This window comes from Hylobates moloch, unplaced genomic scaffold, assembly GCF_009828535.3.
Source record: "Hylobates moloch isolate HMO894 unplaced genomic scaffold, HMol_V3 SCAFFOLD_16, whole genome shotgun sequence".
Lineage (NCBI taxonomy): Eukaryota > Metazoa > Chordata > Mammalia > Primates > Hylobatidae > Hylobates > Hylobates moloch.
In genome coordinates, this window is record NW_026652291.1 from 11,544,349 (window position 1) to 11,558,174 (window position 13,826).

General features: G+C 50.9%; 1 protein-coding gene across 2 annotated transcripts in view; it reads left to right on the forward strand.

The window, feature by feature from the left end:
* The window catches only part of ASB2 (ankyrin repeat and SOCS box containing 2), a 55,839-nt gene that overhangs the window by 13,036 nt on the left and 28,977 nt on the right, over window positions 1-13,826 (forward strand). For both annotated transcript variants that reach the window (XM_032179884.2, XM_032179883.2), the window contains exon 2: window positions 11,803-12,081. In XM_032179884.2, the coding sequence (XP_032035775.1) occupies window positions 11,876-12,081 (206 nt within the window). In that variant the 5' untranslated portion in view covers window positions 11,803-11,875. The remainder of the gene's footprint in view (window positions 1-11,802; window positions 12,082-13,826) is intronic.

The following is a 13,826-nucleotide window of genomic DNA, read 5'->3' on the forward strand; positions in this document are numbered from 1 at the left end:
CAGTACTTACTGGAAACCTCTTGTAGTCAAACTGCGATGTTGCTTTTCCCCCTCTCTCGTATTTTCTTGAGTTATACAGCATGCTGGTGACTTTCATTTTGGATCCAATAAACAAGAGACTCAGCAATTTGCATGTACTTACCCATTCTTCTGGTGGACTCTTGCTCAGAATATCACTCTGCTGTGCACTTCTAAAAATGGAAATGCAAAAGGACTTATCAATGATGCTATTGTTGGGTCCGTAGGTCTTGGGCAATATCTGTGTCAGACAAATGACTTTCAGAAATGCTTTCAGGTCAGGCGCACAGATAGAGGTTTTCATGAGTGGGAGTTAATTTAATTAACTGTTGCAGAGTGCCTAGGCATGCACGGTATTGTGGGAGATCACAGCAACCAAGGTGCCATGGGCTCTGTTTTCAACTGTTTGGGGATTAGGAGAGGAAATGGAGGAATGTTATTTATGTGAGATCTAACAAAGCTGTGGAATGCAGGGGACGCAGGAATGCCATGCGTGTGTGTGGACACGTGTATGCATGACACATTTAAGGAGGCCGTGGCCTTTGAAAGGATAGGTGGGATGCCTCAGGGTGGAACCAGAGACCTCCAGGTGGAGGAGCAGCTTGGGCAAAGGCAAGGAAGTCAAGGGACCTGGGGTGATGGTGGAAAGTGAAATGTGGCTCTGGCAAAGGGTCTTGCACGTGAAAATTGGGGGTGGGGCTGGAAGGGGAGGCCAGAGGGAGAGGCAGATCCTTCCAGGCCAAGCAAGAAGTTGGAACACTTTTCTGAGAGTTTTTGAGCAGAGGACAGCACACAAATAGCCACACGCATTGAGCATCTGGGATGTGACGGGACACGGCCAGGCACCTACACTCCCACCCGTGTGTTCACATCTCAGGCCCCAGAGTTGGAGGCCCAGAAACATGACTTGGTTTCTGGTGCCTCTAGGTGGAGAATCATTTTCATTTCAGTGGCCCATTCACCTTGGAGGATGTGAGATTTGGCTTCGGCGGCTCTTCGGGAAGCCAGGGGTATGGACTGGAATGAGGAGGCAAGGAGGCTGATGACTCCTAGGGATGGCAAGTAAACGAGGAAGGCCTGAAGTAGGGCAGAAGCTGAGCCCCTGCACAGCACAGGAGTGCTCTTCCGAAGATAAACTTGTTTGGTGAGGCGAGGGCTTGAGGGGACTCAGAGGGGCACAGGCAGAACCAGCTGGGGCCAGCACCCCCGCCACAGCCCTGACCCCTGCCTGGGCAGAAGCACCATGAGGCAGCCAGTGGCAGATGCTTGAGGCACTTCCAAAACAGGTGGACGGGTCCTGACAGCTGGTGGCAGGCCCATGTGCTGCACAGCGTCCCCAAGAAGCTGGCAGCGGCTCCACTGGGCGCCATGCTGGTTTGCATCATGTGTTCTTGCACAAACAGGCTGGGTCATGAGTGCCTTGTGGTGGCGGGGGTGGGGGACGCTGTATAACCCACCCACGGTGACCTTACAGTGAACAACAACACAGGCCATACCAGCAAGCCTTCGTTGAGCACTGGCCCAAGCTTGTGTGCAGATTTCTCTCATTGACTTCGGTCAAGGCCACCATGAGTTACAGGTGATCGTTACTCCCATTTTCAGGTCTGGAAACAGGTTGTGAGAGCTTAAAGGTCTTGCTTAAGGCTGGACGGCTGCAAGTGTTGGAGTCAGGAATCTGACCTCTTGGTCTGCAAGGTCCACATTCAAAGCCACAGTGTGCCGTGGCCTCTCGAGGTGCTGTGGCAGTGGTAAACAGGACCATCGTGCACCCAGGGGAAATGTCTCTGGCACAGTCAAGGCATCATAAGGTGCCCGTATATTGTGGACAGGCTACATCCAAAGAGTCTTCCCAAAGGAGGCACGAAAATATCTCTGGGCCCGCCCAGTGTCCTTCCATTTCTGCACTGCAGAGGGTCAGGCTGCCCACAGGAGGCGGCTGTCGCAGGAGTGGCTTGTGTCTGTGGTTCTCTTTCCTTAGCACCATCGTTTGGAATAATTAACGCCCGGGAATATAAATGGAGTTATTAAGAGCTTTGTGGTTGAGAGGAATGTTTTTGGGGAGGTGGTGCTGAAATAAAAGTAAATTGAAATTCCTAAACTACCTGTTTTTTAAAAGAACGGGACATAGAGGAGTTAAAAAGGAGAGAGGAAAGCAGAGAAAAGAGAAGAGAAAGATTTAAATAAAGGTGAGGTCGGGGAACTCAGAGGAGAGAGGATAAAAAAAGGAAAAAGAACCTCGCCAATTTGGGTGAGATCTAGCTCAAAAGATTTCCAGCCAGCCCTGCAGGTGAGGAGGGGGCTATGGAGGGTTCCCCCAGCCCTGCCCGAGCCTTCCCACTCTGCTGCCTGGGGTTAGAGCCTCCAGAACACCCTATGTGTTTTGCCACTAAGGAACCAAGGTGAGGGTCTGCAGTCTTTGGGTGCCCAAAGGACAGAACAGGGCTAGGCGGGCTGCACTAGGACAGTGGTGTTGGGGAGGCTCGGAGGTGGACTGACAAGCCCCGTCCACTGCTGTCACCTCCACCTCTGGTCATTGGCACAGATGGCAGAGCCTGGCATTGGTAGAGCCTGGGCAGAATATGGGTCAGGGTCCTGGAATCCTGTATCCTGAGCTGTGAGTGTCTGAGCCACACAGATGCAGGGAGGGGCCGGCCTCTGGCAGGGCCAGGAGGCAGCAGAAGGGCCCTTCACTCAGGAGGTGGAGAAGAAGGTGACCCACGGGCCTGGAGATCAATAGCTCGGGGACCCAAAGAAGGAAACTGGAAGCTTGGCCTTTGTGGGTGCTTTCCTTAGCTGTTGGTGCGGGCACTGCCGCAGGTAGTGGGCATTTGGGCCTGTGCAGAATGGATGCTCATCGTTGCAACAGGGCACTTTCCACATTAAAAAAACCTTCCACAGGGAGGTTTCTCCTGTGTTTTTCCTTCTTTCCTTTCTTCCTCTCACCATCATTCTTGCTCTCTTTTTGGAGTGGCATCCTCAACGTACATCAATAAGTAAATAAATTACCAAGACTTTTCGTTAGCGTCTTAGACTATTCGGGAGAGATTCACCCAGATTTGGGTCAGCAAGAGGCGCTCCATTTCAGATGGAGCCTCAGTCTCCTCCTCTATACAATGGGCACAGACTATCTGCTGGCGTGGGAGCACAGCCAGCTTTGGACAGGTTCAAATCCCTGGTTGTCACCTCCTGTAGGGTGATGTAGGGGCAGTCACACCCCCACTCCATACAGAGAGAAGAGCCCTGTCTCGTGGAGTCAGCTGGGGCCTGCAGCCCTGAGCACACCTCTTGAGTCACCTCCAGCAGCCCCAGCCCAGCCTTGGAAGCCCCAGGGCCCTGGCACCTGAAAGCCGGGAGCTTGAAATCAGCATCAAAAGGTCTGAGATGATGCAGCCAGTGGTGGTGGTGGCCGGGAGTAAACTGGAAGCTTGGCCTTTGTGGGTGTTTTCCTTAGCTGATGGTGTGGGTCTGAGCAAAGACTCAAACTCCTAGCAGCTGTGAGGCCCTAGACACCAGTCCCCAGGGCAGCCAGAGGCTTGAGAGCACTGCCCCCATGGCCAAAGGCCCACCCTGGTTATGACTTGGCCACTCATAGGGGTCAAGGGCAAGGTGGCTGGGATTCCATTCCCTCTTCCTTACCAAGGTCAGATCATTCCTTAGCCAGAGCAGAGATGAAACCTCCAGAGGGATGAGGTTTAGGGTCACAGAGCAACTGACTCCTTGCCGTGCCCTTAATGTTGTGTCAGAGGGCCTGATGAAGATGGGGCAGGCTGACGTGGTCTCAACCTCTGTACCACACACATTCCAGGCCTTAGTCTCCTCATCCACACCGTGGGAAGACCACTCTTCTCCCTAGCACTGAAGAAGTAAAATGAGGCAACCTGTGAAAGTGGCTTGGATAGAGACAGGACAAGGATCCACAGGCACCAGCTTAATTTTTATGGATTAGGTTTTAAAACAATAGGACCCGGGAAGGGGAGAGAACAGTGTCCTACACCCCCGAGCACCCCAGCTGGAAGCGTTTCCTTGGGTCTCCTAGGACCACCCTGGATCCTGGGGGGAAAGGCAGATCAGAAAGGTAAGTTTAGGCAGAAGGAGAGAGCATTGCAAGGAAGGAGGTCAAGTGCCCTGTGTGCCAAGGAACAGCCCGCTTAATTCCCGACTTCTCGTGTGTCCCCAGGCTAGCCCAAGCAGCCAGGTTTTAGGATTGCCTCAGCTAAGGGCCATGTGAGATTTGGGAGACCTTGAAGCTTTTAGAGTAGATTTATAGAGAGTATGTATATGTGTGTATATTATATATATAATATATATAGTTATATATAATATATATTATATTATTAATATAAAAATATATAATTATATACTTATATATTATATATTATGTGTGTATATTATATAATATATAATACATGTAGCGTGTATGTAGTGTTTTTGAATATGAACACACACACACACACACACACACACACATATCGTCTTCAGTTTGATTCTGGCCTTCGCTTAAATCTTGAAAAACATCCAGTGGTTGCTATTCATTGTGTGGGATGAATAGTTGGTGTAAAATCAGATGTAACCTCTAATCTCTTCCTTGTCACCTTCTCCTTCAGTGTGCCTCAGGTTCCTCATCTATAGACTAGGAACTATAATACCTTTATAGATTTATTATGTGGTTCAAACTAAAGACAAATATGAGAGAGAACTTCCCTGCAAGGGAAGGCTTTATGGTTAAGATTCTCCCCATACCTGCTGCAGTGAGACGTAGTGACCTGAGAGTGACACGTGGATCTGAACCGCAGGCTTTGCATAAGAGCTAAACCTAAAAGGTACAAGTGAACCCTGACCAAAATACTCAAGCCGCACTTGCTCTGTGTCCAGCACTGTTAAATGAATTATGTGCTCACGAAATGGCCGCTCTTGTCATTTGCTGGCAGTCACCTCGTGCAGAAATTCAAGCTTCCAAAGTCTAGGGCAGCAGATGATGTGAGCAGAGAGGGCAGGGGGACAGGAGGGTTCCTGGAGAGTGGGGAATTTGAAAGGAGTGGGCAGAATCCATCCTGCACCCAGGCTGGCTTCAGGGGAGGGCGTGGAGATCCCCTTCCTCCCCAAGCTCCAGCCCCATGATTGACCCTTGGGACCACCCGGCAGGCTCTGCGCACAGCCCGGGGAGCTGACAGTCACAGCGGCAGCTTTCGACCACAGCTGTCACGCGAAGGCTGGGCTTGGGGCTCATTTTCACTTTCACTCTCAATCTTGTTAAATGGAGGAGAGCTTGTGGGAATTCAAATCCCTTGGATGGAGCCTCCTAGAAAACCGCCAGCTGGGCACGAGTTTCAGGTGGTATCCTCCCAGCCGGAACAGGTTTAGGCTGTTTCACCCACTTTCTGGGGTCATGGCTGAGAATCGCAGCATCTGGGGACCTGTGGAATAACACTAGCAGATTTTTAGGGGCCACTGGCTGTGTGCCAGGTGCTCCACATTTATACCTGTCACCTCATTTCACCTGACAACACCTCCATAGGCCGGATGCCCTTTTCTTCATTTTATAGATGAGTCAAGTGAGGCACCGAGTAACCTGCTTCACATCACACGGCCAGGAGGTGGCAGAACTAGGGTTGAGTGTGGGCAGTGGGGCACTGGGGCCATGCCACCATCTACCACTGTGCAGTAGACTTCTCCATAACAGCTGTGCTTCCAAGGGTTTGAAGCACTGTCATGATCCCATCGTTCATTCACCCGTCTGTCCCGCATTTATTCGATACCTATTGTGTACCTGGCTTTGGGTTAGTTCCTGGGGTTAAAACATGAGTGCGACATAGTCCTGCTCCTCAGAAGTTTCTAGACTTTCTAGAGAGACAGGCCCATAGCAGGCAGTCCAAGCAGTAGAATGTGAAGGGGGCCCTTGGAGGCAGCAGAGGACTCTCGGCCATCAGGGAGGCTTCCTGGTAGAGGAGATGCTGGAGCCGTTTCTGGAAGGGCACCTTCAGGGCAGGGTAGGCTGATGAGCAGCTCCATCCACAAACACAGCCAAGGATGCCAGGTGGCTTGTGCAGCCTCACACACCTGACCCAAGTCCCTGGCATGACCCAAGCCTCTGGTGGAGCTTGGTGTGGTGGAGGATGGCTGCCAGCCTCCTTCTTGGCCCCACCTTCCCAGCTGTGTCTCCTCTAGCCCCCAGTTTTCTGCTAAGACATCTGGAGAGTGACCACCTGCCACCCCAGCCCCTCAAACAACCACATAGACCCACCCCATCCACCGCCAGTTCCCGGGCAGACCCTGGCTGTCTGCAAACCTGGGTTGGTAGAGAGGGGAAGGTACTAGGAGGAAAAGGACCACTTTTTAAATGTGATTTTGGTCGTCACTATAGCCCTGCCAGGGTCCGTGTCTCTTTTCCCATTTCACAGATGTGGAGACTAAGGCCCAACTTAGAAGAGCACCGGCTCTGAATGAACCAGGTACTGCTCTGAGTGGATTTACCTGAGTAATTTACGTGGATTAACCTAAGTAACCCTGTCACAGCCACTTTACAGATGTCACCTGGGGAAAGGTGGGGCTCCTCAAGAACCAATGTCTGGGGTTCTGCAAAGAGGGCAGGAGAGGCACTCCTGAAGGCCCTGGGGGGCCAGGCCTCCCCTGCTCCACACTGGCCTTGGACTGGCCCCTCCCCCTAGCAGGAAACCTCCCTGATGGCTGGGCAAGGCCTATTAGACTCCTGCTTTCCTTGGGAAAGGGCTATTTTTGATTCCAATCAGCCTCCCAGAGTGTCCCTTGAGGCTGCTGGCCTCCCTCCAAGACTTAGGCCCAGAAGGCCGCCCAACCCCCAGGCAGAGGTCTCAGAAATCAAGCTGGGCAGCATCTTCATGACAAAGGGAAACTGAGGTCCAGAGAGGGGCAAGGCATCGCCCAAATCAATGCCCTCTCCTAAGAAATAGGTGCTCTGACCATGTCCATTTTACAGATGGAGAAACTACTATTCCAGAGGCTCTCCCGACTAACAACCAGAAAAGCTGGGATGTGAACTCAGTCAAGCTGGCTCCACACGCTGCTTCATAACTTCCCCCTCGTGCTAGGGCTGAGCAGCACCACCTGTCCCCCAGGAGACGCTGCCATAGTATCCCTGACAGTTGTCACCAGCCTACAATTGCATCAGTTCAGGGACGGGGAGTTTCCTGTCCTGAAGCGGCCTATGCGTTGCACACTTACTAACACCCAGACCCACAGCCAGACTCATTGCACACTTACTAACAGCCAGACCCACAGCTGAGCCTGTACACACGTGAGCCCTTTTGACTCTACCACCAACCCCATAATAACACTTGCTAATATCTCCATTTTATGCATTTTATCCACTTTACCCACAAAGGTGGGTAACTTACCCAAGAACCCTTGAAGGCTGGGGACCTCAGTGGGAAAAGCAAGAGATATGTGGGTCCACAGTGGGGTAGGAAATCTGCCTCCTCAAAGGCAGAGGCCCTCTCTCTCAAGTAAACTCCATAACAGCTGTGCTTCTAAGGGTTTGAGCACTGTTGTGGTCCTATCATTCATTCACCTGTCCATCTAGCATTTATTAAATACCTTTTGTGTACCCAGCCTTGGGTTAGGTCCTGGGGTTACGAGTGTGACATAGTCCTGCTCCTCAAAAGTTTCTGGACTTTCTAGGGAGACAGGCCTATAGCAGGTAGTCCAAGGAGTAGAACTTCTCAAGGTCCTGTCAAGGTTAAGCCCTTCTCTTCCCTCTGCATGTACCTTCCATGCAGCAGGCAAAGAGGCTGGTGTGGTGCCCAGGGCACAGATATAGGCCAGGGGGTGCTGGGCAGCTGGGAGGATAGCTGACTGCAGCTGGATGAGGACAGGTCTGCTCCAAACCCACGTGTGTGTCAGTTGCTTGGGTCAGTGTTCCTGGAATTGCCAGAAGGAGCATTGGATTTGAGGTTGGAAGATCAGGCTTCGAATCCCAGCTTTCCAGCTGTCTGTCCTCCTATAAACCCTTCCCCTCCCCATCTAAACCTTACCTGCCTCATCTGTAAAATGGAACCATTAACGTAGGAGCATCAAAGTCCTTTTGGAAGGAGAGGGGCTGTAGAGGAATTAAGTTAATTCAGTGAAAAAGCTTCCTACCTTCCAGGGCTGTGTGAGGGTAATGACATGGATAATTGGCCAATGTAAAGTCTCTGAGTGGTGTCAACCCATGGCAGAGGCTTGGGAAGGGCCTGGTGAGTCTGGAATTAGCTGCGGGATTGGTGATTCTGGGTGACCATTGCCTGGCTGCATTCGCCTCCAGGAAGGCACATGGTCAGGAAGGGCCACTGCAGCCACATGCTATGAGTCTCTGGCCCATACCAGGCTGCAGGGCCAGCAGCTGCCTGGAGATGATGAGGGGTCCCCATTAAACAATCATGTTACCCCTTACAAACTGCCTACACATCTTAGCTCACATATGCTTCTACAGCATAGCGAAGTAGCTTGTCTCCTTCCCATTTTTATTGATAAAGGAACTGAGGCCCAGAAAAGGGGAAGTGACTTGCCCCAGGTCATATAGCTAGTAAGTTGCAGAACTGAAAGTAGACTTAGGGGTCCTGACCTCCAGACTCAAGATCCCTCCACTCCCCCAGGGTTTTCTGTTCCCCCATGGCCAATACCAACCTCTTTTTGTCGACATGGCCATAGGGGATCTCCGGGGACAGAGAGTTTGAGGTTTAATAGCACAGAGCCAAACCAAACGTCTCGCTGAGTTGCAGACTCTTCAGAACTGAAAAATCTGTGGAAACCTTCCAGCCCCAAATCCTCCTTTTGCAACGAGAAAACTGAGGCCCAGAGTGGGACAGGGACTTAGCTGAGGTCACAAAGCACTTTGGCATTAGCATGGCAATTATAGCTCAGCCTATGACTCTTAGTGCAGTGCTTTTCCCCCTTGTGCCCTGGCTTTGAGCAGACACCTTTAGATGGTTGCACCAGGATGCCAGGCCAGGTCCTGGGCACCAGCACTTCTTGCTAGTTTAGCACCATGTGCACTGAGCCCCTACCTTGCACCAGGCAGTGGGGTATGTAAAGCCAAACCAGCTCTAGAGAAGAGGAGGGTGTCATACCTCACTGGGCAGAGCCCCTTCCCCGCCCCTCTGAAGGCAGACCTGGGCCAACTCAGACCTGGCAGGGACCCCAGCCACAGAGAAGCAGCGAACGGGTGGGAAGCCAGGCCTGGGCCAGCTGGAGATGGGGGCTTCACCCAGCTGCACAGGTACCTCCTGCCAGTACCAGAGGGCCAGAGGACAGGCTCTAGTCAACCCTGCCATTTAACAGATGGAAAAACTGAGGACACAAGAGAGGAAGAAGGGTGCTCATGGCTGACTTAGGACAGAAACCCAAGTCCCTCAGTTCCCTGTCCTGGGCTCATTTCACAATAAGTAAAACTGCCGCTACTGCTGTAAATAACAGCACTCCAAGCATCAGGCATAAAATGATTGTGAGGTCATGACCATTCCCCTCCCCTAGTGTGGACCCCAGACTGGCCACCTGACATATTAATCTCATTGAGCAGTGGTTCTCAACCCCGGCCACACACTAACATCACCAGAGAAGCTTCTAGCATTGCATTCCCTGGGCCCCAGCCCTGAGGCTTTGAGTTCATTGATCCGGGGCCGAACCAGGTCCTTGATATGTTTTCAAGACTCTCAGCCAGGCCTGAGAGCCATCTGTTAAGATGATTTTGACTGCCTATAAGAGAAAACCCAAATAACATTGGCTAAACCACAAGGATCTTCAGTACCTAACAAGCAGGCTAGGGCGGGCGGACCCAGCATTGGTTCAGCAGTTTTGCAACATAATGAAGGACCCAGAAAAACTATTATTCATTATGCCAAACCCATTGTATCAACCTGTCATTCACTGTCCCCCTCGTGGTCACAAGATGGCTGCTGCCACTCCAAGCATCAAGTCCTCCAAGCACTAAGCAGAGGTTGGGGAAAGGAGTCATTTTGTTCACTACTCTCTCTTTTAGTAGAAAGGAAAGTCTTCCATAGGAGCACCCCAGCAGATTTTCTGTTATAACTCTTTGGATAAAACTAGGCTACAGTCCCACCCCTGGACTTGTCACCGGCTGAGGCGGTGAGATTGTCCCACCTGGCTTGAAGCAGTCATGACTCATCCATGGGACAGGGCGCCCTGTTGCCTAGACAAAGCCAGGTTCTGCTATCAGGAAAGATGGGGGAAATGGCTGTTGAAGGGACCATCCGCAGGATCTGCCACACGGTATGAAAATGGAGCTGTTTGGCCAGCCATGCAGTGAACTTTGACCTCCTCACATAAGGTGCTGGCCTTGGAAAGAGGATCCAGGGTCAAGTCCACCCATGAACTACTGACCACAGCTCAGGTGAACTTCCTCTTCCCAGAAGAGGGGCACCTTGCCCTGGGCCTTGAAGAAGGAGAAGGCTCATCTGAGGAGGTTGGGCTCAGGTGACCAGGTGGGTTCTCTCTGGGGCCTAGGCTGAGGGGCAGCAAGCTCCAGTGGGAAGGAGAGCTTCCAGAAGAGCAAGGGCAAACCCCAGTGTACATACTTGTCATGCATCTCCTTGACGCATGTCCATCAGCACTCACAGGCCACGGCAAGTCATGCATATTGAGACCCATATCAACAGGGAAGGGTGGGGAAAGATCTGCCTTTAGGGAAAGGGAGTGAATATTTGCTGAACAAATCAAAGTAATGCACTGGTATTCAGGGTATTTTTTAGAGGGCCATGTGATTCAACGTTCAGCCAGGACCAAGAACCATTGACCCACACAGTGTGAGTCAGCCAGCCAGAATGAAAATCAAGCTTAGCTGATTCCACTTCATATTCTTAAAGCATTGGCACCCAACTGGAGTCTATTACTCTTTGAGGCATTTTTAAGAAAAGAGTCACTGGAACTAACACGGGACGTTATTTTAATGACTGATTTTAACTAGATCATGTGATTTCAAGTAATGGGTCTGTGTCTGATTCATCTCTGGTATTCTCAGGCCTGTCACAGTGCAAGTAAATGGAGAAATGCCAGGATCTATGCTCTTGGTAACTGGTATGCAATCCTGTGTAAGCTCCATGAGGGCAAGGATTTTTGTCTGTTGGAGTCATCGTTGTATCCTCAGTGCTTAGAAGAGTGCCTGACACAGAGTGGGTGCTCAACAAGTGACCTTTTAGTTAATGTATACATAAATACAGGGATAGATAGGTTATCTGGAATGGAAAAATAAACAATGGATGAGTGGATGATTGGATAGATGGATGTATGGTGGGTGGATGTGATGGTGCATGAATAAATGGATGGCTGGGTGGACAGATAGCATAATGGAGGGGTGGGAGGACAGTTGGATGGATGGTTGGATGGACAGAAAGATGAATGGATGGATGAATGATGAGTAGTGATGAGAGAATAGACAGCTAAATGGTCAGATGAGTAGACAGATGGATGGATAGGAGGATAGATGGAGGGCGGTTGAGTGGGTGGTTGGATAGTTGAATATATGTATAGAGGGATGGATGGATGGGAAGGTAGATAACATATAGATCGGTGGGTAGATGGATGTATGGGAGGATGAATAAATGGATGGATGGTGAGATGGGCTGGTGGGTAAATGAATAGATGAGTGGATGGATGGATGGATATATAGATGGACAGGTGGTTAGGTGGGTCATGTGACCAATGAATGAATTTTGAATGAATGTGTTATTGTCAGTGAAATGCACACCCTTCCCTGAGGGTAAACATAGCTATGCTGCAAAACTGTTCATGACCAGGATGGTTTTGGTTTCCTCACAGGGTTTTCTGATTTGCTGTTCCCTCCTCCCCACTGGGTGTCTGTTCTGGAGGCCAGGGTGAGAGGTGGAGGAGGATGGCAACGCAGATCAGCACTCGGGGCAGCCAGTGTACCATTGGGCAGGAGGAGTACAGCCTGTACAGCAGCCTGAGTGAGGATGAACTGGTGCAGATGGCCATCGAGCAGAGCCTAGCGGACAAGACAAGGGGCCCAACCACTGCTGAGGCCACCGCGTCTGCATGTACCAACCGCCAACCGGCCCATTTCTACCCATGGACCAGGTGAGCAAGGCAAGGCTGATGAGGGAAGTGGGCCATCCAGGACATCCACAGACTGTAGATCCCTAATGTTGTTAATCCAAAACCAAGGTATCTTGGTCTCTAGGTTGCCTTTCACACCTTTCCCATTTACATTTGTTATCTGAACTTACTGAGCTCTGGCTGTGCCAGGTACTGCAGTGGGTGCTATACACACTCTGCCTCCTTTCATCCGCTTAAGGACCCTCTCAGCGGGCTCTGGGTTACAGACCCATTTAAAAAGGAAGCTGAAGCTCAGGGCTGAAAAAGAGGCCCGAGGTCACATAGCCAGTAGATAATGCTGCAGAGCTCGGAGCTGCCTGGCTCCCTATCTTACAATGCAGCCTCCCTTGAAAAACATGTCTGGTGAGCAAGGGATGTCTGCCCAGCAGGGCCATCCTGTCTCCTTCTTCTAGCTCCCCACTCTCAGCCCCACTTCATCCTCTCAGTCACAGGACTTTCTAAAGCAGCGCCATCCAAATATGACACCAGCCACAACTGCAATGCACGGATGCAATTTTAAAGGTTCCAACAGCCAAAAAAGTAAAGAGAAACAGGTGAAATTAATTTTCATTGATAGCTCACGTCTGAAATATCACCATTTCCACCAATAGATTTATATTTCCATCAATATAAAATTACGAATGGGATTGTTACCATTTCTTTTTGCCCATCAAGTCTTTGAAATCCAGTGTGTATTTTACACTCACAGCGCATCTTGATTCAGACCAGCCACGTTTCAAGCACTCCCTAGCCACATGTGGCCAGTGACTACCTTATCAGATGGTGCAGATTTAGAAGACACCTTCTTTGTAGGAGGTGGGAGCTAGAGAGGTGATTAAGCAGAGTGGTGATCGATCTTAGAATGCATTTGGAAAAGACCTATAAAAGCCATAAAATTGCTTTTGCTCCTCACCCCCGCCCCCAGCCAAGGTCAAGTGTGTTTGGGCATGAATGGCAGGGCATGGGAATTGTTGTGACAATTGTGTTGGTGTTACTTTGAGGCATGGGCCACAAATCTCATTGTGTACAGCAGCCAGCTGGCTCCCTGCGTGACCTCAGGCAAGTCGCTTAACCTCTCAAAACCTCAGCTTCCTTCTCAAATAACAACAACAATAAACAGACTTTTTCCAATGTGCAGTCACAGTTGACAGGGGATGAAGGTGGGTGATGGCGCATCTCAGCCCTGTCCCCTAAGTGACTTTGCCGTTGCCGAGGCTGGACCATCTCTGTCAGGCTGGCTGGGCAGAGGCCCAGAGCTGAGGAGCCCCTTTTAAAGGGGAAGGCAGGCAGCTACTTTGGGCAGCTGGAAAGAGTGCGAAGACTCCAGGTTACTAAGCTGGCCCCGAGGACGTTCCATTCTGAAACCCAATCTGAAAAACAGAAACCTGAAGCCAAGGACTGGGTTCATCTTGGCTCGTGCTCAAGGTGGCCCTGGTTCCTGTTCTGGCTGGTTCAGCGGAAGACAGGCCACAAGTTCCTCTTTCTCAGGAGGGGGTCAGATAGAGATAGGGCATCCTTCCTCTGAAGACAGGGCCTGCTGCATGAAGCCAGCACGTCCCCCCAGGTGTCTGCAGCCTTCTCCCCACCATAGGAGCCCCCTCAGGAGTCCCAGGGATGCTTGGAAACATTAGAACGAAATGGGCCCTCGGCCTCCAGACCCTGACTGTGCCTTCATCTGGTGGGTAAGGAAATGGAGGCCCACAGTGGGCCATGAACATTTATTCAGC